The sequence below is a fragment of the Coloeus monedula genome (assembly GCF_965178545.1).
Source record: "Coloeus monedula genome assembly, chromosome: 9".
In the NCBI taxonomy this organism is placed as follows: Eukaryota; Metazoa; Chordata; class Aves; order Passeriformes; family Corvidae; genus Coloeus; species Coloeus monedula.
Window position 1 is genome coordinate 6,863,110 of NC_138789.1, and position 20,606 is coordinate 6,883,715.

A 20,606-nucleotide genomic window follows, 5' to 3' on the forward strand; every position below is an offset into this window, starting at 1 on the left:
GAAAGGGCAATGACAGCACTTGAACAGTCTGTGTTTATTTCAGATTGAGGATGTCTCTATCCTTCCAGGCGGGGTGCTGTGTGCTTCCCCAAAGTGTGGTACCTCCTGCTGAGGTATCTGCCTGAGTTCAGCACCTGCCATGGTATTTAAAGGGAGCACATGGCCAAGGCAGGGGAGTTTGTCCCTCTGTTTCAGGTGTGTGTTTTTAAGGTGTGCTGTATGGTTGACATACTTTCCCTTGGGATGATGCTGGAACAGGACCTCTGTTTTCTATATTCTGCTGCAAGGCAACAGCTGAGCAGCACAATCAAAATGATTTGCAATGTGTCCAGTGTCCTTCATGGAACACACTTCTGCATATGACAAACTAATATACAGTTATCAGGACAGAGATGCTTGGGAGTGAGCAACACTTGGATGTTTTCTTTTCATATGTAGCATCTGCAGACTGAAAAGTGCCATATTTGGCAGCTCTCCTACACACACCTCCCTCTGCACATACTCCTGGTGGTAGGGGTCAGTAGAAGACTAGCACTGCCTCATGTTGGGGTTCCTCCCCCCTGGCATGGGGTCCTGGGAGAGGGGCCCCGGGGTGGAGGCATGGGGTTTCCCTACTCCCTGGTCAACCCCATTGGTTGTTTCGTGTTCCCCTGCCCGGCAAGGACCCTCTGGTCCTGTGATTGATACAGTTCTTCAGCAGTCGCTGGCCATGTGGTTGGAAAATAAACATCTCTTTGAAAGCATTTACCAAGAATCGGTCCTTATATTTCTTTTCCACGAGCCTCGCTGTATATACGTGTTGTAGGAATCCCCACTACAACAGCCTTGCACCTTGCTGTCGCTTTTTTTAGTGACAGTAACTTCGATGGAGCCAGTCCAGAGAAGGGCGACAAAGCTGGTGAAGGAGGACAAGTCATATGAGGAGAGGTTGAGGGATCTGGGGTGGCTCAGCCTGGAGAAAAGAGGTTCAGAGATGACCTTATTGCTCTCTACTACTACATGAAAGGAGGGTGTAGCCAGGTGGGGTCGGTCTCTTCTCCTCGACAACCAGCAAGACGAGGAAATGGCCTCAATTTGAACCAGAGGACCTTGAGATTGGATCTTTTGAACATTTTCTATTTTCTTGGATGTTCTACTAACCTTTTTTTCCACATTCCTGTGCCCCTGTTTGTCAGATTAGGTTTTCTGAGTTAAGTCAATCCCCACTCACATTCCAGTACTTACTGGGGCAGGCGATGTAGATTCAGAGGTGGCATCTGGCTTAGGAGGGTTCAAGAACTGAGACAACTTAAGCTCAGTTTGAGGAACAGCTTTGGCTATGAGCTTCAAGAGTGCTTCAGTCTGGGACAGCTTCATAGGAACATTCCTGATGAGTATTTCTAAGGAGATTTCAATCTAATACTGATTTCCAAGGACAGAGGGCTGCAGGTTTTCCTGCATATTGCTGTAATTATTTTAGGATAGCTCTTGTCAAATTCTGAGACACATCCCAAAACCTTCCATTGAAGATTTGATGGCATTATGTGAATTAACATTTGAAGGTAATGTTTTTGTTATGAAGTAGAAATAGTGCTTGGTGGTTATGGTGTATTCATTTTTCTTTGTTTATTAGTTATAGGAACATCCCCAGGGCTACTTATTTAAAAAAAAAACAACCCCAAACTCCAAAATGTTGTGATAGAGTAAGCAGGTGATTTTGTCACTCTTTTTATAATTCAATAGTTTTTGTTTGATGAAATTAAGAAGCTAGAGTATATTTATACATATGATGTAGGGCAAGGAAGGAGATAGCTTCAGACAGTTGTCTCAGAAGTTAATGTTTTCCATGACCCAAGTATCTTGGCTTGATTTAAAAAAAAAAAAAAATTAAAAATGAAAAAGCTGAAATGTACCTTTCAAAATATGCTGCTATAAAAAAAAACCAACCAACTAAGGAGGAGGGGTGCTGGGGGAGAAGTCTTGACACCAGAAGCTCTGTCACAGCAGAGTTTCTCTCGGATGTCTGGAAAAAGTCTTATACTTCTGGGATGCTTTCCAAAATATTTTCAGTGACCATTGCCACAGGCGTGAACTTCTTAATGCATTTTGCAGTAATCTCCACCACAGTGAAATTGATTGCTGTCTGAAAGCTTTTAATGATAACAAGCAAGTAGGGCAGCATAAGTGCCATGAACTAATTTGCGTGTGTGCATTATGTTGCATCTTTAGGAGTCCTGCAGAGACAGATGCATTGCCTCGGGAAAATCCTGCTTAATGTTTTTTACATAATTATGTAATTGCATATTTATAATTTTACATCTTGCAGAAAAGATCTTTTTTCTGCATACACAAAGGATGTAGCGTCTCTGGAGATCCTTCAGTTGGTACCCAGGGGAGGGTATCTGGTGGCTTCCTGAGTTTGAACTTTTCTACGATTCACTTTATAGAAACTGAAATGGATACAAAAGCCAGAGGAGTTTTAAGAAATGCTTTTCCAGCAGAAAAAAAGGTACTGTATCAAAGGTGCATCTTCTTCATGTGCCTACTGAGGAATTTCAGGAGGCTTATAAATGAAAGGTTCTCTTTCTATCTACAAGTTCAGGGGATGGAGGAAGCTGAAAATACAGTACAGCTTCCTGGTTTTTTCCATATTATCTTAGTATTCCTAATGCTAGAGATCATTAGAACTAGAGAGGTTCATCCACCCAGACCATCACCTTCTCAAGACTGAAATCTGAGCTGCACTTCTATTCAAAGAGGTTTCAAGAATTATGTTTTTTCTGTAAATTAAAAAAATCCCACCACCAAAACACATGTATACACATATATATAACGTCATATTTTTATACACACACACATATATGTGATAAGCAAAATTGTTCACGAAAAGCTGTACCCAACTGAGAAGCCTGATCTTGCAGACCATGGTGCGTCATTGTCCCTCTGTGCCCTCTGCCAGCACAGATGTGCTGCTCCAAAGCCCTTCATCCTGCACTACTGCTCTTACAGACCACTGTGGTTGTTGGATGATCTGCAGTAAGTGAGGAGTGAAAAACAAAAACTTGAGCACCAGCAGAGAAAAACAAGCTGTCCTAAGCAGGCTTCGTAGCAAAGGATAAGAAGGTCAGAGGATACATTTATCCCCCCTCTACCTTCGAAGCAGCCACTTGACGCATCCAGCAGAATTTTTCCAGACTGTCACTGGTTCATCACTTGGGGCTTTCTCTCAGTTTTAAATGCCAGCATCACTTCAGTTCAGAGGAATTGCTGGCTTCTTTCCCAGACAAGATTTCCCAAATTCAAAATGACCTTTCAAGATCCTAACTAATAGGAGCTAAACAGAGATTTCCTCTTCATCAGGCCCTTTCTCAGATTGATCCTTTTACTGACAGCACAGACCAGTGAAAGACCAGCCCTTCGCTTGTGATAATAAACACCTCTTTTGGAGAGGGGCAAACTTAAATCACATTGAATTTGTTATATATTCCAGAAACTATTGCCCTTCTGTTCGATGCACCGATTATGTAAAGGCAGAGGGGAGTACCAGTGAAATTGCTAGAATTTTTTTTCTTTTCTTTTATTATTTTTTCCTTAATCCAACCATTCAGGCTCTGCACTAATCCAATGATGCCTAGTGAGCCATTATTGAGGGAAATGAGATATTGACAATGCAAAAGATGTTTATCTGGGTACCATAACATGGGGACTGCTGTGCAGGCAGCCAACCCCATGGAATTAGCTTGTTACAGCAGGTTTCAGAGGTGTCAGCTCGCACTTCAAGGCCAGCTTGTCTGCTCAGCACAGCACTCCCCAAGGATTCTGTGCCCATCCTCTCTTCCAGGCAAGGAGGAGGAGGAATTTGGGGCTGCCTAGCTCTGGGTGGGTGGGTTGTGAGGTTCTGCTTTGCTGTGTGCTGTAGGAATGCAAACTGCAGCTTCAGCTCCCTGGAAGCCCTCAATTAAAATTGTAAACCTTTGTTCTGCAAAATAGTGATGTAGAGACAGTCTATATTGGTGTCCTTCTGGAAAGTCTTGAAATGTAGCAGGATAGGAAACTGCTTTCAAGGAAGGACCAGCTACCATTTCTTGATGAAGTTATTTCAAATGCAGGGTTGCGAACTTTTGTTTTTCTGTTCCTGAAGAAATTTTGGGAAAAGAAAAGTGCAGGAAAAAAATGTAATACTGGTTCCTATGAGAGAAAAACCCTGTGGGAAATGAATTACACTCTGTAAAATGAACGATAAGGCCAGACTAAGGACTGATTTAACATTAGCATCGGGTTTAGTCCCATAGTTGAATTCTGAAGAAACAGCAGAGATATAAAAAGGCTCTTAAATTTTTTAATAGTATGTTGTGGAAAAAGATACCAAAAGATTGGGAAAAAATTGCAAGTGCCAGAAGTACTCATAATTGCCTGGAAAAGACAGTGCAAATGCAAAATACAGAAAGATAATAACTGAAACCTGAAATACCTTGGTTCTATCGTGAGATCTTTCTTTCAGCTACGGTTTCAGGTTTACCATTTTCAGTTTTGATTTATATAAGAAACTCATCATTTTGACCATGGCAAAAGATAAAGACTTGTAAGACTGAAGGAATATAAGATTGGTATTTGTGCTCTGTGCTGTGTGCTCTGTTCTTCTAACAGCCCAACTTATCAGCCTGAGCCATTGTCACATTTTTGTCATGAGATTTGAAATTTGAAGTTGACTCTAGAAGACTGGAGGGGAGAGGTGCATAGATGGAAGAAACATGTTCTTGTCTGCAACTTATTAAGTATTCTTTTGCAGTACTTTTCATTAAAATGTTAGAATATTTGTGTACATATTGTTTTTCTGGTAAAGCAGCTCCTTCTTCGTTTTATAGAAGTGCTAGAATTATGTTTTCTACATCTGTACCCAGGAGCTGCTCAGGCCTGGATTCCACACTGCTAAATAATCTCTCATAAAATAACTTGCTTTATTTTTCTTCAGAATTTTGCAGTAGTGTCTGAGAATCTCATGCTTCATTTTTCAAAGTATGCTTTAAAGCAAAGTGTGGTGTAGCAGAGACCACTGTGAAGATGCTGTGTGGCTTTGTCAACTGAGAGAGAAATATAAACTGTAATAGAAACACAGTAAAATTCTCTTGGGTATATCTAAAGTCAGAATATGGTAAATTCTTGGATATTGATTTGAATACTATAAAGGTTTCTATGAGGCATCTTAATAGTTTTCACTTCCATCAGATGCCACAGAGTAGGCTGTTTGCACTGGCAGCCAGAGCTCTGAGGTGTAAACAAGTCTGAGCCTTTCCTTTTTGGGAGTAAACAGGCACAGACCACCAGCATTTCCTTACACTTCCTATTATTTTTCTTCTTCTTTCTTTAATACAGATCACTCTGGCTCAGCAGGTTCACAAGCCACTGCTTCTTGTGTCTCTGCAGAATGTGGGTACTGCTCTGGCCATATAAAATAGTACAGTACTATAAAATATCTTTGCTTTGGGATTATTTTCTGCCTATGCTGCTTAACTGCTTTGCCAAATAGTTGCTTGGCTTGGATGTTCCACCTACACGTTTTAGAGCCCTGAATGCAGGATATTTAATAATGCCCTGCCATCACTGGCTGCTGGCAGAAACATGGTCAAGCACGACGCCTGTGAGTCAGGTAAGTATTAGCCCCAAGTATTAAGGCAGAAACAAATACAGCAAGCAGTACAGTGTCAGTCTGGGAATCTAGTCCAAAGGCAGTTTTTTATCTGCTGTTCCCCAGCTTCATTTCAAAGCTGTTCTTCCTCAGTTTATGATTTTAAAGCAGTTCACTCTTTTGCCTCATCAATGCCTAATACTTGTTAATGCCTCATACTAATGGCAGAGGCATTTTGTGGATATCTACATTTGCTATTGGTGCGCAGTAAATAGTCCTGAGATTTGTACTCTCAGTATGGCTGGTGCAGAGAATGAATCCTGCTGTAAACCAGCCTTTCCGGTGTGGCCTCTGCTTCCAGTTGGGAGCTTGATTTCTCTGAACTTGTGGTCCCCACATAGAGAGGTTTTGGTTGGTGTCATGACCCTCCATTTCAAAGTTGGTGTTCTATAAGGCATTCGTAAGTGGTGAGCAAACCAGCTCAATTGTCTCGATGCTGCTGAAAGTGCAATTGGGCTAACACTTGGCTTAGTCCTGCATTTCAGAACCTGAGCATCGTGTGTTTGAATTGTCCTTCATGAACTTTAATTCTGTTCTCTTGTGGAGTAGAGCCTGTGCTGTTGCTGCTGCTGCTGCACTGTAGCCATCCTGAAGTGACAAAAGAATCACCTTTGATAACTGGAAGAAGCTGAAGTAATTTAACGATCTCTTTTCTTTGAAGCAAAGGAATTCTATTCCCCTTATCATCCAGTTTGCTGACGTTGTGTCCAAGGTTTCTTTTGCTGTTTTGACTGAGCCTGAAAGTTCCAAAAGCACGGAATGCTTTTTGAAGCAGTTTCTGCCCCTGGCTGAAAATGCAATGGAGTTCATTAGCCTGGAAGTGCTGGCTGAGACCCTGCTGGGGGAAGGGGAGCTGCTGTTGTATTTTTTGTATCCCTTGTGCCATTTTGGACTTGAGCAGTATTTATTTTTAGTACATTTAAACAGTGCAGAAGGAAGGGCAGTTGTAATATGGCATATTTACATCATGCTGTCAGTTCCTGGCAGCTCACTTGCCTGTCGGGGAACAGAACTGGTCCATTAAGGATGTGAGTGCTACTTATGCCCACGAGTGGTGAAACATCGTCTCCAGGGTGGGAAGGCCTCCCCAGGCCAGCAGGTTCGTTTGTTTTTCTAAGGCGGAGTATGGGGAATTTTTTTCATATCACAGGGACAGGAATGGGCCATTCTACCTCCCACTTTTTCCTTCTTTTCCTCTACTCTGGAAAAAGAGAGGCAAAGTCTCTATGTGAGATCAGCATGTGCTGGTTTTTCCCCTCATGTCACGCTTCAGTGACATATATAAAAATAAAAATCTATAAATAAAAAAGAACAAATGCTGAGGGGGACAAACTGGACCCACAGTTATGTGCATGTAGTCACTCGTCGAAGTGTGCCTAGCCCCATTCCTCCCAGGCTTCGTGCATTCCCTGTTTCTTATGCTGTCAGCTTCTCAGGATGGGAAACATGCACAAATAGTCCTGGCTGGAGCTTTTTTTACCTTACCATAACATAATATTAATTGAGCTTAGACTGAAATGTTGGGCTCATCTGCTGTTGAATTAGCCCATTCTCCATTTATGTATATTTTCCCCCACTTTGGAGGGGAAAAAAATTGCAATGAGTTTTGCTGCCACACTTTAATGTCACAGTAATACCTTTCTCCTGGCATTAAGCAGTATTCAACTCTGATCTCTCCTGTGTGACATGCTGTCTCTGTTTGCCTCAAGCACAGGCACCCTGCGATTTCCCTTTCTTGGAAACTGCCCTGTCTCAGCATGTGGGTAGGAGGCCATGTAAATAAATACCAACCACTTCTTAGCCTTCAGTAGGCATTTCCTTTTTCCTGGTGGCTGCAGAAGAAACACTTTCTCACAGTTTGGCATCAAACATTTATATAACTTTCCTGCTTGTGGAATTTTTGTTTAGACAATCAGATTCTTGGTACAGTTTTTTCATCAGTTTCTACTTTTATTCATCTGTGGTTGCTTGGTTTGTCAGTGAATAGTGTCTGTCAGAACAAAAACTTCATCAGAAACTTCTTAATTTTTCAGTAATTGAATAGTAAATCATGATAAGCCTATTCTGTAAAACTGAAAGGTAAGTTTTAAAGAAAAAATTGAAATAAAGTTTCTTACACTGCCATGCAGTCCAGCTTCCAATGGAAAAAAAAAAAAGCTTTTAATACAAAGTTTAATACATGCTAGAATAGTTTGCAAGTGTGTGTCCCTTTGTTATGGCAGCAAAGCTAATACGTTGTTGTCCTTTATTTACTATATTAGTTAGGACATAAATTTGTAATAGCAAAAACAGATCATAGCAGTAAAAATCTGTATTAGAGGACAGTGTACTTTTAATTTTGATACATAAATATCTAATCTGTAAGTTCTTTATTTAGCGTCATTTACTGTTATTTATTTTTGTATTGGTAAATTATGAATTTACTTGGCTTTTTTTATTTATCTCAGTGGTAGTTCTTACTGAATGGATGGTAGTGTACAGTCCCTGCAGGGAGAGCCCCAAGGCTTCAGGCAATACATATTTCCTGGAAGCAGAATATAGGTATGAACTGTGATAAGCAGCTACAGAGTGACACAGAACTAGACTCCTTCATGGGAGTAGATGTTAGATGAGAGAGTGAAGAATATATATATGTATGGTTTTTTGTGAGTAATAATTTCTAGGATGGTTAAGATAGAGGCAGTTTCAAAATCCAGAAGATACTTTTTATGTAATACATGGAATTTGATAACCTTTGTATTCAACAACAAGAGAAACTGTTCTTTTCCAGAAGGGCTTTTGAAATCTGCTTTTTCTTCTCCTGAGGCCTGGTATGAGTCTGTCTAGGAAAGTGAGCCGTTGTTGGCCATGTCATGGTATTTTTATAGTTTCATTCTTCAGGCTTTTCTCATCCAGTTTAGTTTTGCAATCTGCTGAAGCTCAGCCAAGATGAATTGCATCTGCCCTTACAGAACACACATTCAGCCCAGCCAGGACATCTTCCAATTCTGTGCACTGGAAGTTGCTTGGTGTATTCTGGGAAACACATATTGAGAAGAATGAGCCCTAGTTTGGTTTGTTCCTTTGTCCTGTCTCATGGCATACAATAAACTATTATCCCGTGCATATTTCTTCCTTGAGCCAACCCCCATAAGTGATGCCTCAGTCCAGAATACTCCAGGAAGTGCAGTGGTGCTGAACTTTATAGCTGGCTCTGGTTGTGGCTGGGCAAAGATGAGTCAGCCTTGCTTCATGTTGGCTGATAAGGGACTGTAAAGGGATCCTAAGCTCTTCAATTTTGGTGGTTTATTGAAGTTCTGTAGGGTCATCGGGTAGCCAAATTCACGAAAACCCCATTTAGTATCCACTAGAAAAATTCCAGGGCATGAAGCCTCTCTGCACGGCATTGCTGCCATGATAGTGGCACCAGCCTTAACGGTACCTTAATGGCTTTTAGAAGCTGTTAAACGGTGCTGTGTTAATGCCTCTGTCAGCAGTGTTATTGTGATGTGCAAGCCCAAAATGAGGGCTTCGAGGATAACTTCTTGTCTTTGGTTCCTTCTATTTGACAGCTGGTGTGTTTGCAAAGCAAACTGGAGAGGTTTGGTTCAGTTTAGCCATCAGTGCAACAACTGAAAGAAGTTTAACACAATGGCAGCAGCTAATAATCTCAGGGTGTTTTTTGTTCTGACATAGTAAATTACCTTGGGAGTATTGCTAGTCCTTAATTGGAAGTGATGGGAAGGAAGAAACCTGGAAAAGGTGAAATTACAGTGATTGTGCTGCAAATGAGGGTTGTGATGAAATTGCAAAGGAGTTGGCTACAGCAAGAGTGAATAAGTCATTCCTATTTGGAGAAATAAGTTGGTTAGATTAGTGTCTGATTTTGTTTGTACATGGTACGTATAAAACCTTGATTTGATAATGGTATTATTTTGATTGATTTGTATGGGTTTCATATTTTTCACTGGCAGAATGAAAGTTTATGTGTGGGTTTATTAAATGCCATGCTTACATAATTAATAATAGCAACAAAGTAGAGATGAACTTATGTCACCAGTTACTTCACTTGCTGTGCAGACATAGGAGAGTTCTTCATTGATCAGACACTTTTTTTTTAGTTAAATCTGACCCTTGCCTTTTTAGAATTCAGTGGAATGAAAAATAACAAATGTAGATGTTTATGTGTTTGAGGTGAACTTTTTTTATTAGGAAATGTTTTAAAAGGGTCAGTGAAAAACAGAACTGAAACTGAGGTTTCATTTTCATTTCTCTTGCAGGTAGGTCTATGAAATATAAGCAGACATTTAAATTTGGGTATTTCCTTATGGTAACAAATGTATCAAGGTCATTACCAACTAAACAGAGCTTGCTGACATCAGGCTTCTTCTCACACAGTGTTGTTTAAATCCATTTTTTTTCTAGGAAAAAGAGAAGAAGTATATGCTGCCTTTGGACAACTTGAAAGTGCGAGATGTTGAAAAGAGCTTCATGTCCAGCAAACACATCTTTGCATTGTTTAACACAGAGCAGAGGTAAGAAAATGTGCTATTCTGCAGATATTTCCATAAAATGACATCTAGCTGAGCATTCTAACAACTCTGAGGGCAGTTCTGTTATTTCCACCATATTGAGTACACAAGGTCTTGATATTCTTGATTTATCTGCTTCTTTGCTGTTGCATAACCATGGGATTAAAGGTTGGTGTCCTCTGAGCCACTCTTGGGGTGAAACAGCTCCATGATGAGTCAGCCAGTTCTGTATGGCTGGGTAATCATCTCCTGATCCTATTTTTGTTTTATTTGGCAGTCACCTAGGCTTACCAAAACATTCATGACTTCTGTACCTTGTGACCAGATTCAACTGGTGTAAATCACAAAAGCGTCACTGCTTTTCACTTTCTCCAGTGGAAAATCTTGCCTGTCAATAATCTTGGGACTCATTTGATTATTTGTTTGGGTTTAAACACTGCTGAATGGAGAAAAATTAGATTCCACTACTTCTCTAATTAATAAAATCTTTGCTTTTTAGTTTTTGACCCACACTTTTCCTCTCAGACTCTTCTCTGTTTTAAGTGGTGCAGGTGCTCCACAGAAGCTACTCCTGATACACAGCCAGTTCAGATTGCTGTGTACAAACAGGTTCCTTAAATGTTACAAAAGACATAAAAGTGGCATGTTATTTTTTTTTTTTTTTAAACTGAGGAGGAGAGTTGCATTTGTGATGCCATGAAGATTTTTTGCCTTTTCTTTTATACCCCTGTAATACCTTTTTGCAACTTCTGTATTCCTAGTGCTTTTTCCCTACATTCTTGGACTTGTTTGTCAAGCTAGGAGACTAAACATTTTAGAAGCTTTGTAGCTAGGGATCAGTGTGCCCCAGACCCCAAGGTCCTCTTCAGAACACATTCTATAAACTAAGATAGAACCATCCAGGTGAAGGCTCCTTGGGGAGGGGGGCACACTTGAGCCTCTCATTGGGGAATCTTTGATAGATCTGCTAATTAGTAACACCTATAATGTTATACCCGATCTTTGGGGATATACTCGGGCAGGGTGCATCTCCATGCATATGACCTAGACGTGTGCACCTAAGGATCCTTAAAATAAATACCAAGGTAAAATCCCTTTTCCCCTTCTAACCGTGTATGGCTCTTGATTTTAAGACCAGGAAAAGGCATCATTTGTAGCTGTCTCAGTGGAATTGCATTTTAGCATATAAGGGCCAATTTCTGTAAGTTTTTTTTCAGGCAAATAAGTAAATTGAATTGCAGGGGTAACATGGATGGATATCCTTGTTTCCCTCTTCTGCTAAATTCCTTCACATCACCAAAGCTTGGCATTACCTTCAGATATTCAAGATGTCGACGGCTGGATGTGGCTCTCTGCACAGCCAGCTGTCATTGCTCCCAAACTGGCCAGAAATAGTGGCCAGAACTTTCAGAAGCAAGGAATGCCCCTCCCTCCTGCGAAGCAAAAGCGAAGCACGGGATTTCTGGGCTGTCAAGTTTCTGCTGACCGCAGCAATGCGAGGACACAATGTCAGTCTCATTCTGAACTACCCCAGGAAGGCTTTGCCTGTGTCTGCTGACACCTCAGCCAGCCTGCAAGGGGACCTGGTCTGCCAGGAGAAGCCCTTTGAATGTATGTCACACACATGCTAGCTGGGAATAATGTTTCAAATGCTTGACCAGTTGCATTTCTGGAAAACAGAAGAAGGCTTTGAAAAGCTTTTCATGTTCTTAAAAACATAAATGATCTTTGGCTGCTGGAAATGAGTGTTAATTCTGATGATTCTGCTGTAGTTATGTGTGGATCATCCCAGTGTTGTGTGTACACCTATCAAGAAAAGTAACTTTGTCCTGGTGGCTTGATATCAGCTGTACATATTAGGTTACTTCCATGAGAAATTTGTTAATTTTAGCTCATTGTTTCTCCTTTGGTTTGACTAATGGCTTTGAATATCATCATCATCGTAAATAGTAATCATCAAACTGCTGTGAAAATCCAAGAGAAGCATTTCCATTGGCAACTTTGGGATTTATTTGGGTGATGTATAGCTGGACATTCACATTTTTACTTGATCTTCATCCATACTAGACATCAAGGATTTCAAAATCAGATGTCTAAAATGTTTGCCATGTCTGTAATTAGCCCTGCCTCTTTGGGCTTTGACTAGATGCTGCAGTCTCTGCAAGCTGCTCTAAAAACATCCTTATATCCACATGGGCATGTTAAGACATGACAGCACAGCATTAAGACCACAAAATACCTTTGCCTTGGGAGAGGCAGATCATAGAGCCAGTCTTCCAGTTTTAAGGGAGGCAGAAGTTGTTTTTGAAGAAATATTTATTGAATTCTAATTAAAACAGCAGTTTCTCTGTTACTGTAAAACAGCTGATTTTTGGTATTTCTAAAAATCTGCCTCCTTGCACAAATTGATCAAAACAAGATTAGTATCACTTTCCACTGAATCCTGAATTCATAGATATGTCAGCAAAACCAGGAATATTGGTTCTCGAGTAGAGTGATATGGCTGGGGACTCTGTCCCCTCTCCCACATTTTTAAGGAAACTGAAACAGGGAATTGATAAAGATACATTGAAATAAGGAGTCTTATTATTATTTTACGTTGTGGTAATCTGTTGAATCCTGGTTTCTAGTGTGTGTGTGAGTATGGCTTGGTTTTCAAAGGTCATGTAAAAAATTAACTTTGTTTCTGGTTGGCTTTTTTGGGGGTTTTTTTTGGGTTTTTTTTGTTTGTTTTTTTTGTTTGTTTGTTTGTTTTTTGTTGGGGGGTGGTGGAATGGTTGCTTTTGTTAATTAAAAAAACCTTAGCAACTGAGAAAGAAATCAGCTTTCGAAGTCTGCCCACTGAGGGTTCTGGTTATGGAACCATTTTGCTATTTAAGATGTAGATCGTTAAAGAACAAAGGCACAATCATCTGTTCCAGCTTCCATGATAGCACGGAGATTATTCTGTATCTCTTTTTTCCTTCCCCTGTAATCGGCAGCATTTTTTTTCCTTGACTATGAAATCTTTGTTAATGTTCAATTAAATAATTTTAATTTTCAAGCAAAATCCTTTTAGGAGAAGAATTTTAATAAGCTTGTTCTCTTTTTCATTCCCAGCCCCTCACTGCATAGGTATTTGCTCCAGCCATATGTTTCTGATACTGTACATTTCAATAGTTTCCTGGATTATGCACTGCATTTTTTCCATTTATGAAAACCTTTCCAGCTCTGAAATACAGTGACCAGGAAAATACTCATTTCACTGGATAGAAGGAAAAACCATCTTGAGTTAGCTGAGACTTGGGGATAGATGGAGAAGGAAACTAACAGTATCTGTCATTTTGATTTACTGCAGAAGTCAACAGTTCTCTGACAGGAATCAAATGTGACTTGGTAATGTAGAGTAAATGGAGACTGTGACGATTGATTTCACAGTGAAGATAAATTCTCATGAAATGAACATAATTGTGTGTTTATGGACAGGCTGTGTTGTGAAATAATTAAATTATTTTCATGTTACTTTCTAATTAAATCTTAAAAAATCAACAACAACAAAAATAGGTGAGGGTGGGAAGAGGAAAACTATGCCTGAAATAGTTACAGTATTTCTTAAAGAACAGAGAGGTTAGGTTTGTTTTTCAGCAAAGTAAGTAATATATTTAAAGTTTTTGAATGGGCCATCTACTTAATTTATAGACACTATGGAAGACCTTTGCAATGGACTCCTCTAGTTTACTTACCTTAGGAGTACTAGATATTAAAATAAATTCAAGTGAGTGCCCTGTGATTCCTGGATCATTTTTGGCTGCATCCATCTACATGAGTCTGCTTTTAAGCAACTGAAGTTGAGCTGTAGGGTCAAGCAGTGTGCGTCTAAACCTAAAGCTGTCAAGTGAGTGCTATTTTGTGTTAACCGTCTTCTCTCCTCCACAGGAAACTTGTGGCAAGTCTGTTTTTTTTTAGACTGGAAAAAGAGATCAAATATATTGAGTATTTTAAAATAATTATGCTATAGGGAAAAAAAAGAATGTTTGCAGTACTGCTGTAGAACTTAACTGTGGAGTTGTGTAGATGTAGCCGCTGATTGACTTTCTCAGGCAGAGCTAAGCACGAAGGAGAGAGGATTTTGTCAACATCTCTGCTCACATTCAGTAGATTAACCTGTCATATTCTCATTGCTGAGTGTGTAAGACTCTTGTTTAGAGCTCAAGAACAAAGAAAACAAATTCTGTCCATCCCAGAAAGTTTCCTTTCCTTACAGGATTTCATTCCAAACACTTGATTTAGTCTCCATTTATTTCTTGTAAAAATTACTCACTTACTGGTGCTTTTTCTGTTAACCAAGTACTGTAGCCTGGGACAAGAACAGCAGTCTTAAATATGTCTCCCTTAAGGATCTGTGCAATAGTCCCACTTCTCCATCTCCCCTAAGATGGGCAAGCAGTTATTAGTTCTCATGATCTCGCCCTGTTGACTACAGGATCCACGTGGCACTATTTTGACAGAATGTCTGTTGTTCTGCAGTAATCTCTTGCCTTTGCAGTAGTGTAATTGCACCTTTTTCCTGATTTGCTGGTCAATAAATTGATGCATTACTGTATTACAACTCCATTTATATACTACTTCCCTTTTAATTAAAGAAATGATGATGAGTAAAAAAAACTGTCTTCGTTTGCTACAAGCAGAGAAAAAGCTTCCTTTCCACCTCTTCTCCAGCTCTGGAGAGACGAATTCTCTTTTAAAGGAGTAGAGATTCTACCAGGTACAGGTTTTGCGGGTTATAAATGGTAGTAGGCTGAAGTGTTTGTTGAGTTGGTGAATTTTCAAGCCTTCCGTACCAGTCAGTATTGGGAGTAGCAGCCACGGAGTGAGGAGGGGTTACCTGGTGGAGAGTCCTTGATCAGCAGTGTTTCTCTGTTCCTTTCAGACTCATTCCTTTCCTTGGAGCCAAAGAAGCAGAACCAGTGTGTGAAATTCTGCCTTCTTTGCAGAGGAAGATGCCACCAGTTCTCCTTGTCTTTTACTTTCCTGCCCAACCAGGACTCAGATGAAATCGAGTTACGGTGTTTCTTTCCTCACCTCTGTGGTTCTCTATGATAGAGGGATATGAGGAGCAAGAACGAAGCACAGAGCTGTTCCTTTTGCTTTCACAAGAGTAGGTTCCTGAGAGCCAAATGCCTCTCAGTAATCATGAAGCAGTGGGACACAACCTGCCATCCCTGCTCCAGGGCTGACTGTCTGGGGCAGGCTTGTAAAAACAGATCTTTAATCTGACAAACAGATGAATGTCCAGAGGAGAGCAAGCAAAAGGCCATTTTGAGGGCGCACAATAGGACTGAAAATAGAACTGCCAGATGAGGAATTTTAGCTATTGACTCCTGAGTACACTCTGTCTGTCAGGAATCATATTGCACAGGGAGCCGTGTTGTCTAGTAGGACCCAGGAAAGTACACTGTGTCTACACAGTGAAAGGTATCACTACATATTTTGGATATATATTGTTGGCTGTGTGTTGCTCTAGAAGGGGATGGAGCAAAAGGTTTTTCTGGCACTCCAAATGTACTAGAGCTTTAAGTACTGAATTTCTTGCCGTGGGCAGCAACTGGTTAACTGCTGTCCATATATAAGGGAAATTGGGTAAGAGCCAAAATAAAGGGAACTAGTGAAAGGAGACCGGGTCAGAGGAGGTGTTGGATAGAAGCCAGGCTAAAGGAGAAAGCCTAAAATGAGATGTATGTTTAGTTACTGTTTTTGAATTACTCAGAAAGCCAAGCCCCAGGAAGAGCTGAACTGTAAGCTATTCAGAGCCTTCTCTGTTTGAAATGGAAGAAAGAGAATCTGTTTAATTAAAAAGCCCTACGAATTTAATCCAGAAAAAAAGCTGCTAACATTTCTAAACAAACTCCTAAAATGCTGGAGAGTACAATATTTAAGAACAGGAAAAATATACAAACCCAAGGAATAGCTAGCCTTTATTGCCAACTGCTTTCCCTTAAAAAAAAAAAAAAAAAGAAAAGAAAAAAAAAGAAAAAGGTTGGCTGTTTTTGTTTCTGGAATATATTCTTTTTTGTCATTATTGGCAAATATTCTTTGCATGACATCCTAGTATGGTGCAGGTATTGAGGTTTAAAACTGATATTCCAGAGTAAAAAGGGACTTTTGGGTGAAGGAAACCACAGTGCCAAACCCATACATTGAATATGAAAGTTACACTGTACCTGAAGAAAATTCCCTAAGTGATTGTATGGGATCTGAAACATAAGTGCCTGCCAGACACATGGGTGTTGTAAGCATGGGCTAAGCCATGCGTGGTAAACCTGAGTGAGCTGCAGCACAGCTTCTCCTGGCCTTGCTGACCGTGACCCAGCACAGTCTGGGTCCCTCTGCCCCATCCAGGGAAGGGCAGGACTGGAGCCGGAGCCGTGTTCCCTCTGTGCCCAGTGAGGGGCTGACAGCTGGGGGCAGCTTTTGCGTCTGTGTGGCCCTGAGGCAGATTCCAAAACAGGCTTCCATCCCTCACCACGAAAGGCATCAAACCTTCTCCTCCAGGGACTTACGGAATATTTTAGTGGCAGTCACTGTTACTACTGTGGATTTTGGCCCATGTAGCATTAGTTTTGGCTGCATTTCTGTTCTGGGTTACATATAGGACTCGAGATACTTCGTTGCCAAGGCTGGCCTATACTCTGAGCAGCATATCTTCGGTTCATTTTCACCTTAAAATTATGGGGGTTTGTGTGTGTTTTGGGTGTGTGTTCTTGAAAAGATCCTTATGCTTTTGGGAGAGCACTCAGATGAGATAGGCAAAATCCTTAAGTGTTATTATTTCATTACATTGTCTCAGAGATTGTCTCCTTGGCTTTTCTGGATATTAAGAAAAAAAATCTTGAGAGACGTGTAATTAATTTTAATTAGCATTCACATTGGAGTGATCTGAAATGGTATGCCTTGATAGAAAATGTTAGTCATTGCTGTTAACTCAGAGCAGATGGCCATTTTTGTTTCTTCAAAATATATGATTTGCAGAGCTTCTGGTAGAGATTTCTTATTTGAAAAAAAAAAAAAAGAAGTGCATATGCTCAAACCAGCCATTGTGCAGTTACAGGTGTCCAAAATCACATACTAAGACTAAATTTGAATAAGCAGAGTGTGCATAGTGGAGTTGCAGGTTAAATAGGTAGAGAACATACAATTTCATCCAAGAGTGCCTTTCCCAATAGCTGGAATATCTGGATTCTGTTATTTTCTCCCCTTTTCATTTTAGGTGGCTATTCATTAAACCTATATTCTGTATGTTTTCAATTTCAATCAAGTAAGAAATACCTAAGAACTGAATCTTTCGTATTTTTCATGGAATAAAATGGGGCCAATTTGCATTTGGTTCTAAATTTCTAATGTTCATTTCAATTCTGCTTCCATGCTAATAGAGATGTGATGTTTACAAAAAAATCATTTGAGAGAAGCTGTTTGAAATCCCTGTAAAAGAAGATATTCCTTTATCTTTCAGTCTGTGAGTAGCTTCACTTGTCAGTGCAACTGTTGAAGTTAAATGTGGGTTTGTGTTGTTGGGAGGATTAAAGTAGCTTATAGGCCCAATTCTAAAAAATGCCACTAGTATTCTTGTTGTGTAGTGGTTGTTCTGTCTCCTCCCATATTGGCAAGAATAAATGCATTTTTGATTAATCTTAGTTTTATTTTCTCTCTATAAAAAGAAATGTCATGCATATCCAGTATATCTTTGTCTGCTGAAATCCAGATCCAACTCAATCTTAAAGCTCTCTATGCACATGGTTATATGTGAGTATGCATTAATAAATACGCACACATGTTAACTGGGTTTGTAATGTGCCTGCAGTACTTGCCCTTAAAATCTTTCCAGGTTTGGTGGAAATAAATATTTAACCTTATCTTAGTATTAAGAAATTGCAAGGGATACAATAAATCTTGATATGCAGCAGTGGCGTGTGCTCAGCACATTCTGGTGTGCAGCCACCATAGAGGGAAACGCACTGATGTTACAAGTGATGTTCTTTCTGTGGGATTTTCAGGTGTGTGTTATTCACTCCCTGCTCCTGGACTGTAGAGATCTGCTGGTTTATAGGCAGTCAAGCCTTCCCTATGCAGTGCTAACAGCCCAGGCTTCAGGGTGGGTAAAAGGGAAATCGCAGTAACTCACAGCTGGGTCAGTCTTCAAACTTACCTGGCATTTCTCAGTTTCCTCTTGGACACTTTCAAATACCTTAACCCCATCCTGTTAGGATTCTTTTGTGATGGGAGGAGTTAAAGAAACACCCATGGACATTTCTGTATTAGGCCCTGAAATATACGGGGGAAAGGAATCAGGAAATGAAGGTAAAAATAAAGTGAAGTTCTAGGGTAAGCAAAGTCACAGCTGGGTGTCTGCTGGACTTTCAGGTAATGGGCCTGGCCTAGAGAAGGCATGACCTGAGTGTGGAACTATTCCAGAATTGGAAATTATGCTTTTAGTCCAATTGTCTGTTCATCCCCACAAGCAATTATGTTGTATTTTTAGTGGAATGCAGTTCCAAGTTGAGGTTTATTTATCTAGAGTATAATAAAATCTGCAGATAACAAATGGTAGCCGCCTTTTGTATTTTTCATTCTGGAAAAAAAAAGCAGTATTATGTTGATTTCTAGTAATGCCACTACAGTTACATTTTCATGTATTATGCATGATACTAAATTACAGTGATGAGACTACAGGAGGAAGTAGAGTAGGTAGACGTGGTATATGCATATAGCTTGGCAATTTCCTCATTTATGTGTTCACACTTAAGAAATGTTAAATATTCAAGAGAAATACTACTTGCAAATGGTACTTCTAGGCATGTTCCCATTTACTGTATCTGTCTTGTTTCTACAGTCCCTTAGATTTACAGATGCCTGAATATCAGCAAGATTCCTATTGTTGAGAGTTCATCTTTCCTGGTATCCTGTATTCTGTCATTGTCTTTGATGTCTAACTTCTCATTTAGCTGCTATAGAGATGACAGTGAGAACATGACTCACAGTATTCCATATGGAGTAGGTAGGTGAGGCTTGAGTAGTAACTGTTTCCGTGCTGATGTCTTCAGCAATTTTAAGAAGTGGAAGAGAGAAGACAAAAAATCTGAATTGTTTTCAAGAACATTTTTACAGCTTTCCATGAGACGCCAGTGGATTCCTAATGAGTAAAACATGTTAATATGTTTTTTAAGATTCCACTGGTAACAGAAAAAGGACACACTCTTTTCAGAAGTTACTTCGGCTTTTTTTTTTCCTTTGAAAAGTTCCTATGCTTTTCAGCCTTTCTGGGAGAAAGAAAGGCAGGGGAAGTCTAGTAGCAAGGAAGCGAGCTGGGGAGGCAAGCATCCCTTACCCTGCGCTACTGTAACATTCCTATGAGCTCTGGCTCAGGGTGTGCATCCTTCAGTTCCTCACATGTGCTGTGTCTTTGGCAGTGGTGGTGGAGTAGAATGAGCTACACTAAAATGGAACTCTCAAATCCTGCAGGGAGAAAGAAGGGCCTTGGAGATCGGGAGACATCAGCTGCTGGGCCATGAGGTGTCCCTAGCCCCAGGAAAAGTCCTGACACAGAGATAGAGTGCAGACTGTCAGCTCCCACATGTTCAAAGTGGTTGGCTGAAATCCCTGCTCACACAGCTCCGCTGGTTGTAGCAAGCCACAAAATGCCAGAAAGTGTAATATATAACATGACAGTCCTGAAAAAATGTTTTCACAAGCTGGTGTCATGTTGTTTTGCTCTTGCAGATAAGTGTTTTTGGAACTTCCCTATCATGATGTTTTACAGCCTTTATTTGCTCTATTGTTATTTTTAGTCATCTTTCTGAGAGTACCCTTTTACCATTTCAGCTTCCTATTTCTTCAAAGTTATAGCTGCTTCGTTATCTTAGCCAGAAAAGCTTATCTCAGTAAAAGCTTCTCCTAACAATAAATTAAAGCATTTTTTTTCCTCTGGAAATTTCAATATGCTTCTCTTTTTTGTCGTTTGTTTTTTTTTTAGTTGAATTCTTTGTTTTGTTCTGTAAATGTTGACTTGGAGTTCCACAATACTGCAAATAGAATAAAATTCAGGTGTTTGGTCAGTTTTAAAGTAACAGCATCTGATAAGGTCATCCAGGCTGTTATTTGACTTTTGGCAGGATTAGTACTTTTGGAGTCAGGGAAGAAAAAGGATTAATTTTAAATTTCTCAATCAATAAAAGAATCCACAGAGCTTTCAGTTGTTCATACTGTCAAAGGCTTTGGCTAAACTATGGGATTGGGCCCGTTAGTGCTTCTTCGTGACCTTTTGGGCTGGTTTCTGTGGGAAGGAAATGCTCTGGTGGCACCTCCAGTCTGGGTTTTTGAAGGGAGTAGTGCAAGCCTGGTGCTGTGTGCTCAGATTTAGCCTTTGAATTTGGTGAGAATTCAGTCACCACTGTAAG

At 40.1% G+C, this 20,606-nt stretch overlaps 1 protein-coding gene across 3 annotated transcripts in view; it reads left to right on the top strand.

Moving 5' to 3' along the window:
• DNM3 (dynamin 3) overlaps positions 1-20,606 on the top strand; it is a gene marked incomplete at both ends in the record, with an annotated part of 172,709 nt that overhangs the window by 95,460 nt on the left and 56,643 nt on the right. For all 3 annotated transcript variants that reach the window (XM_082286863.1, XM_082286862.1, XM_082286861.1), the window contains one exon: positions 10,070-10,179. In XM_082286863.1, coding sequence (XP_082142989.1) covers positions 10,070-10,179 — 110 coding nt within the window. The remainder of the gene's footprint in view (positions 1-10,069; positions 10,180-20,606) is intronic.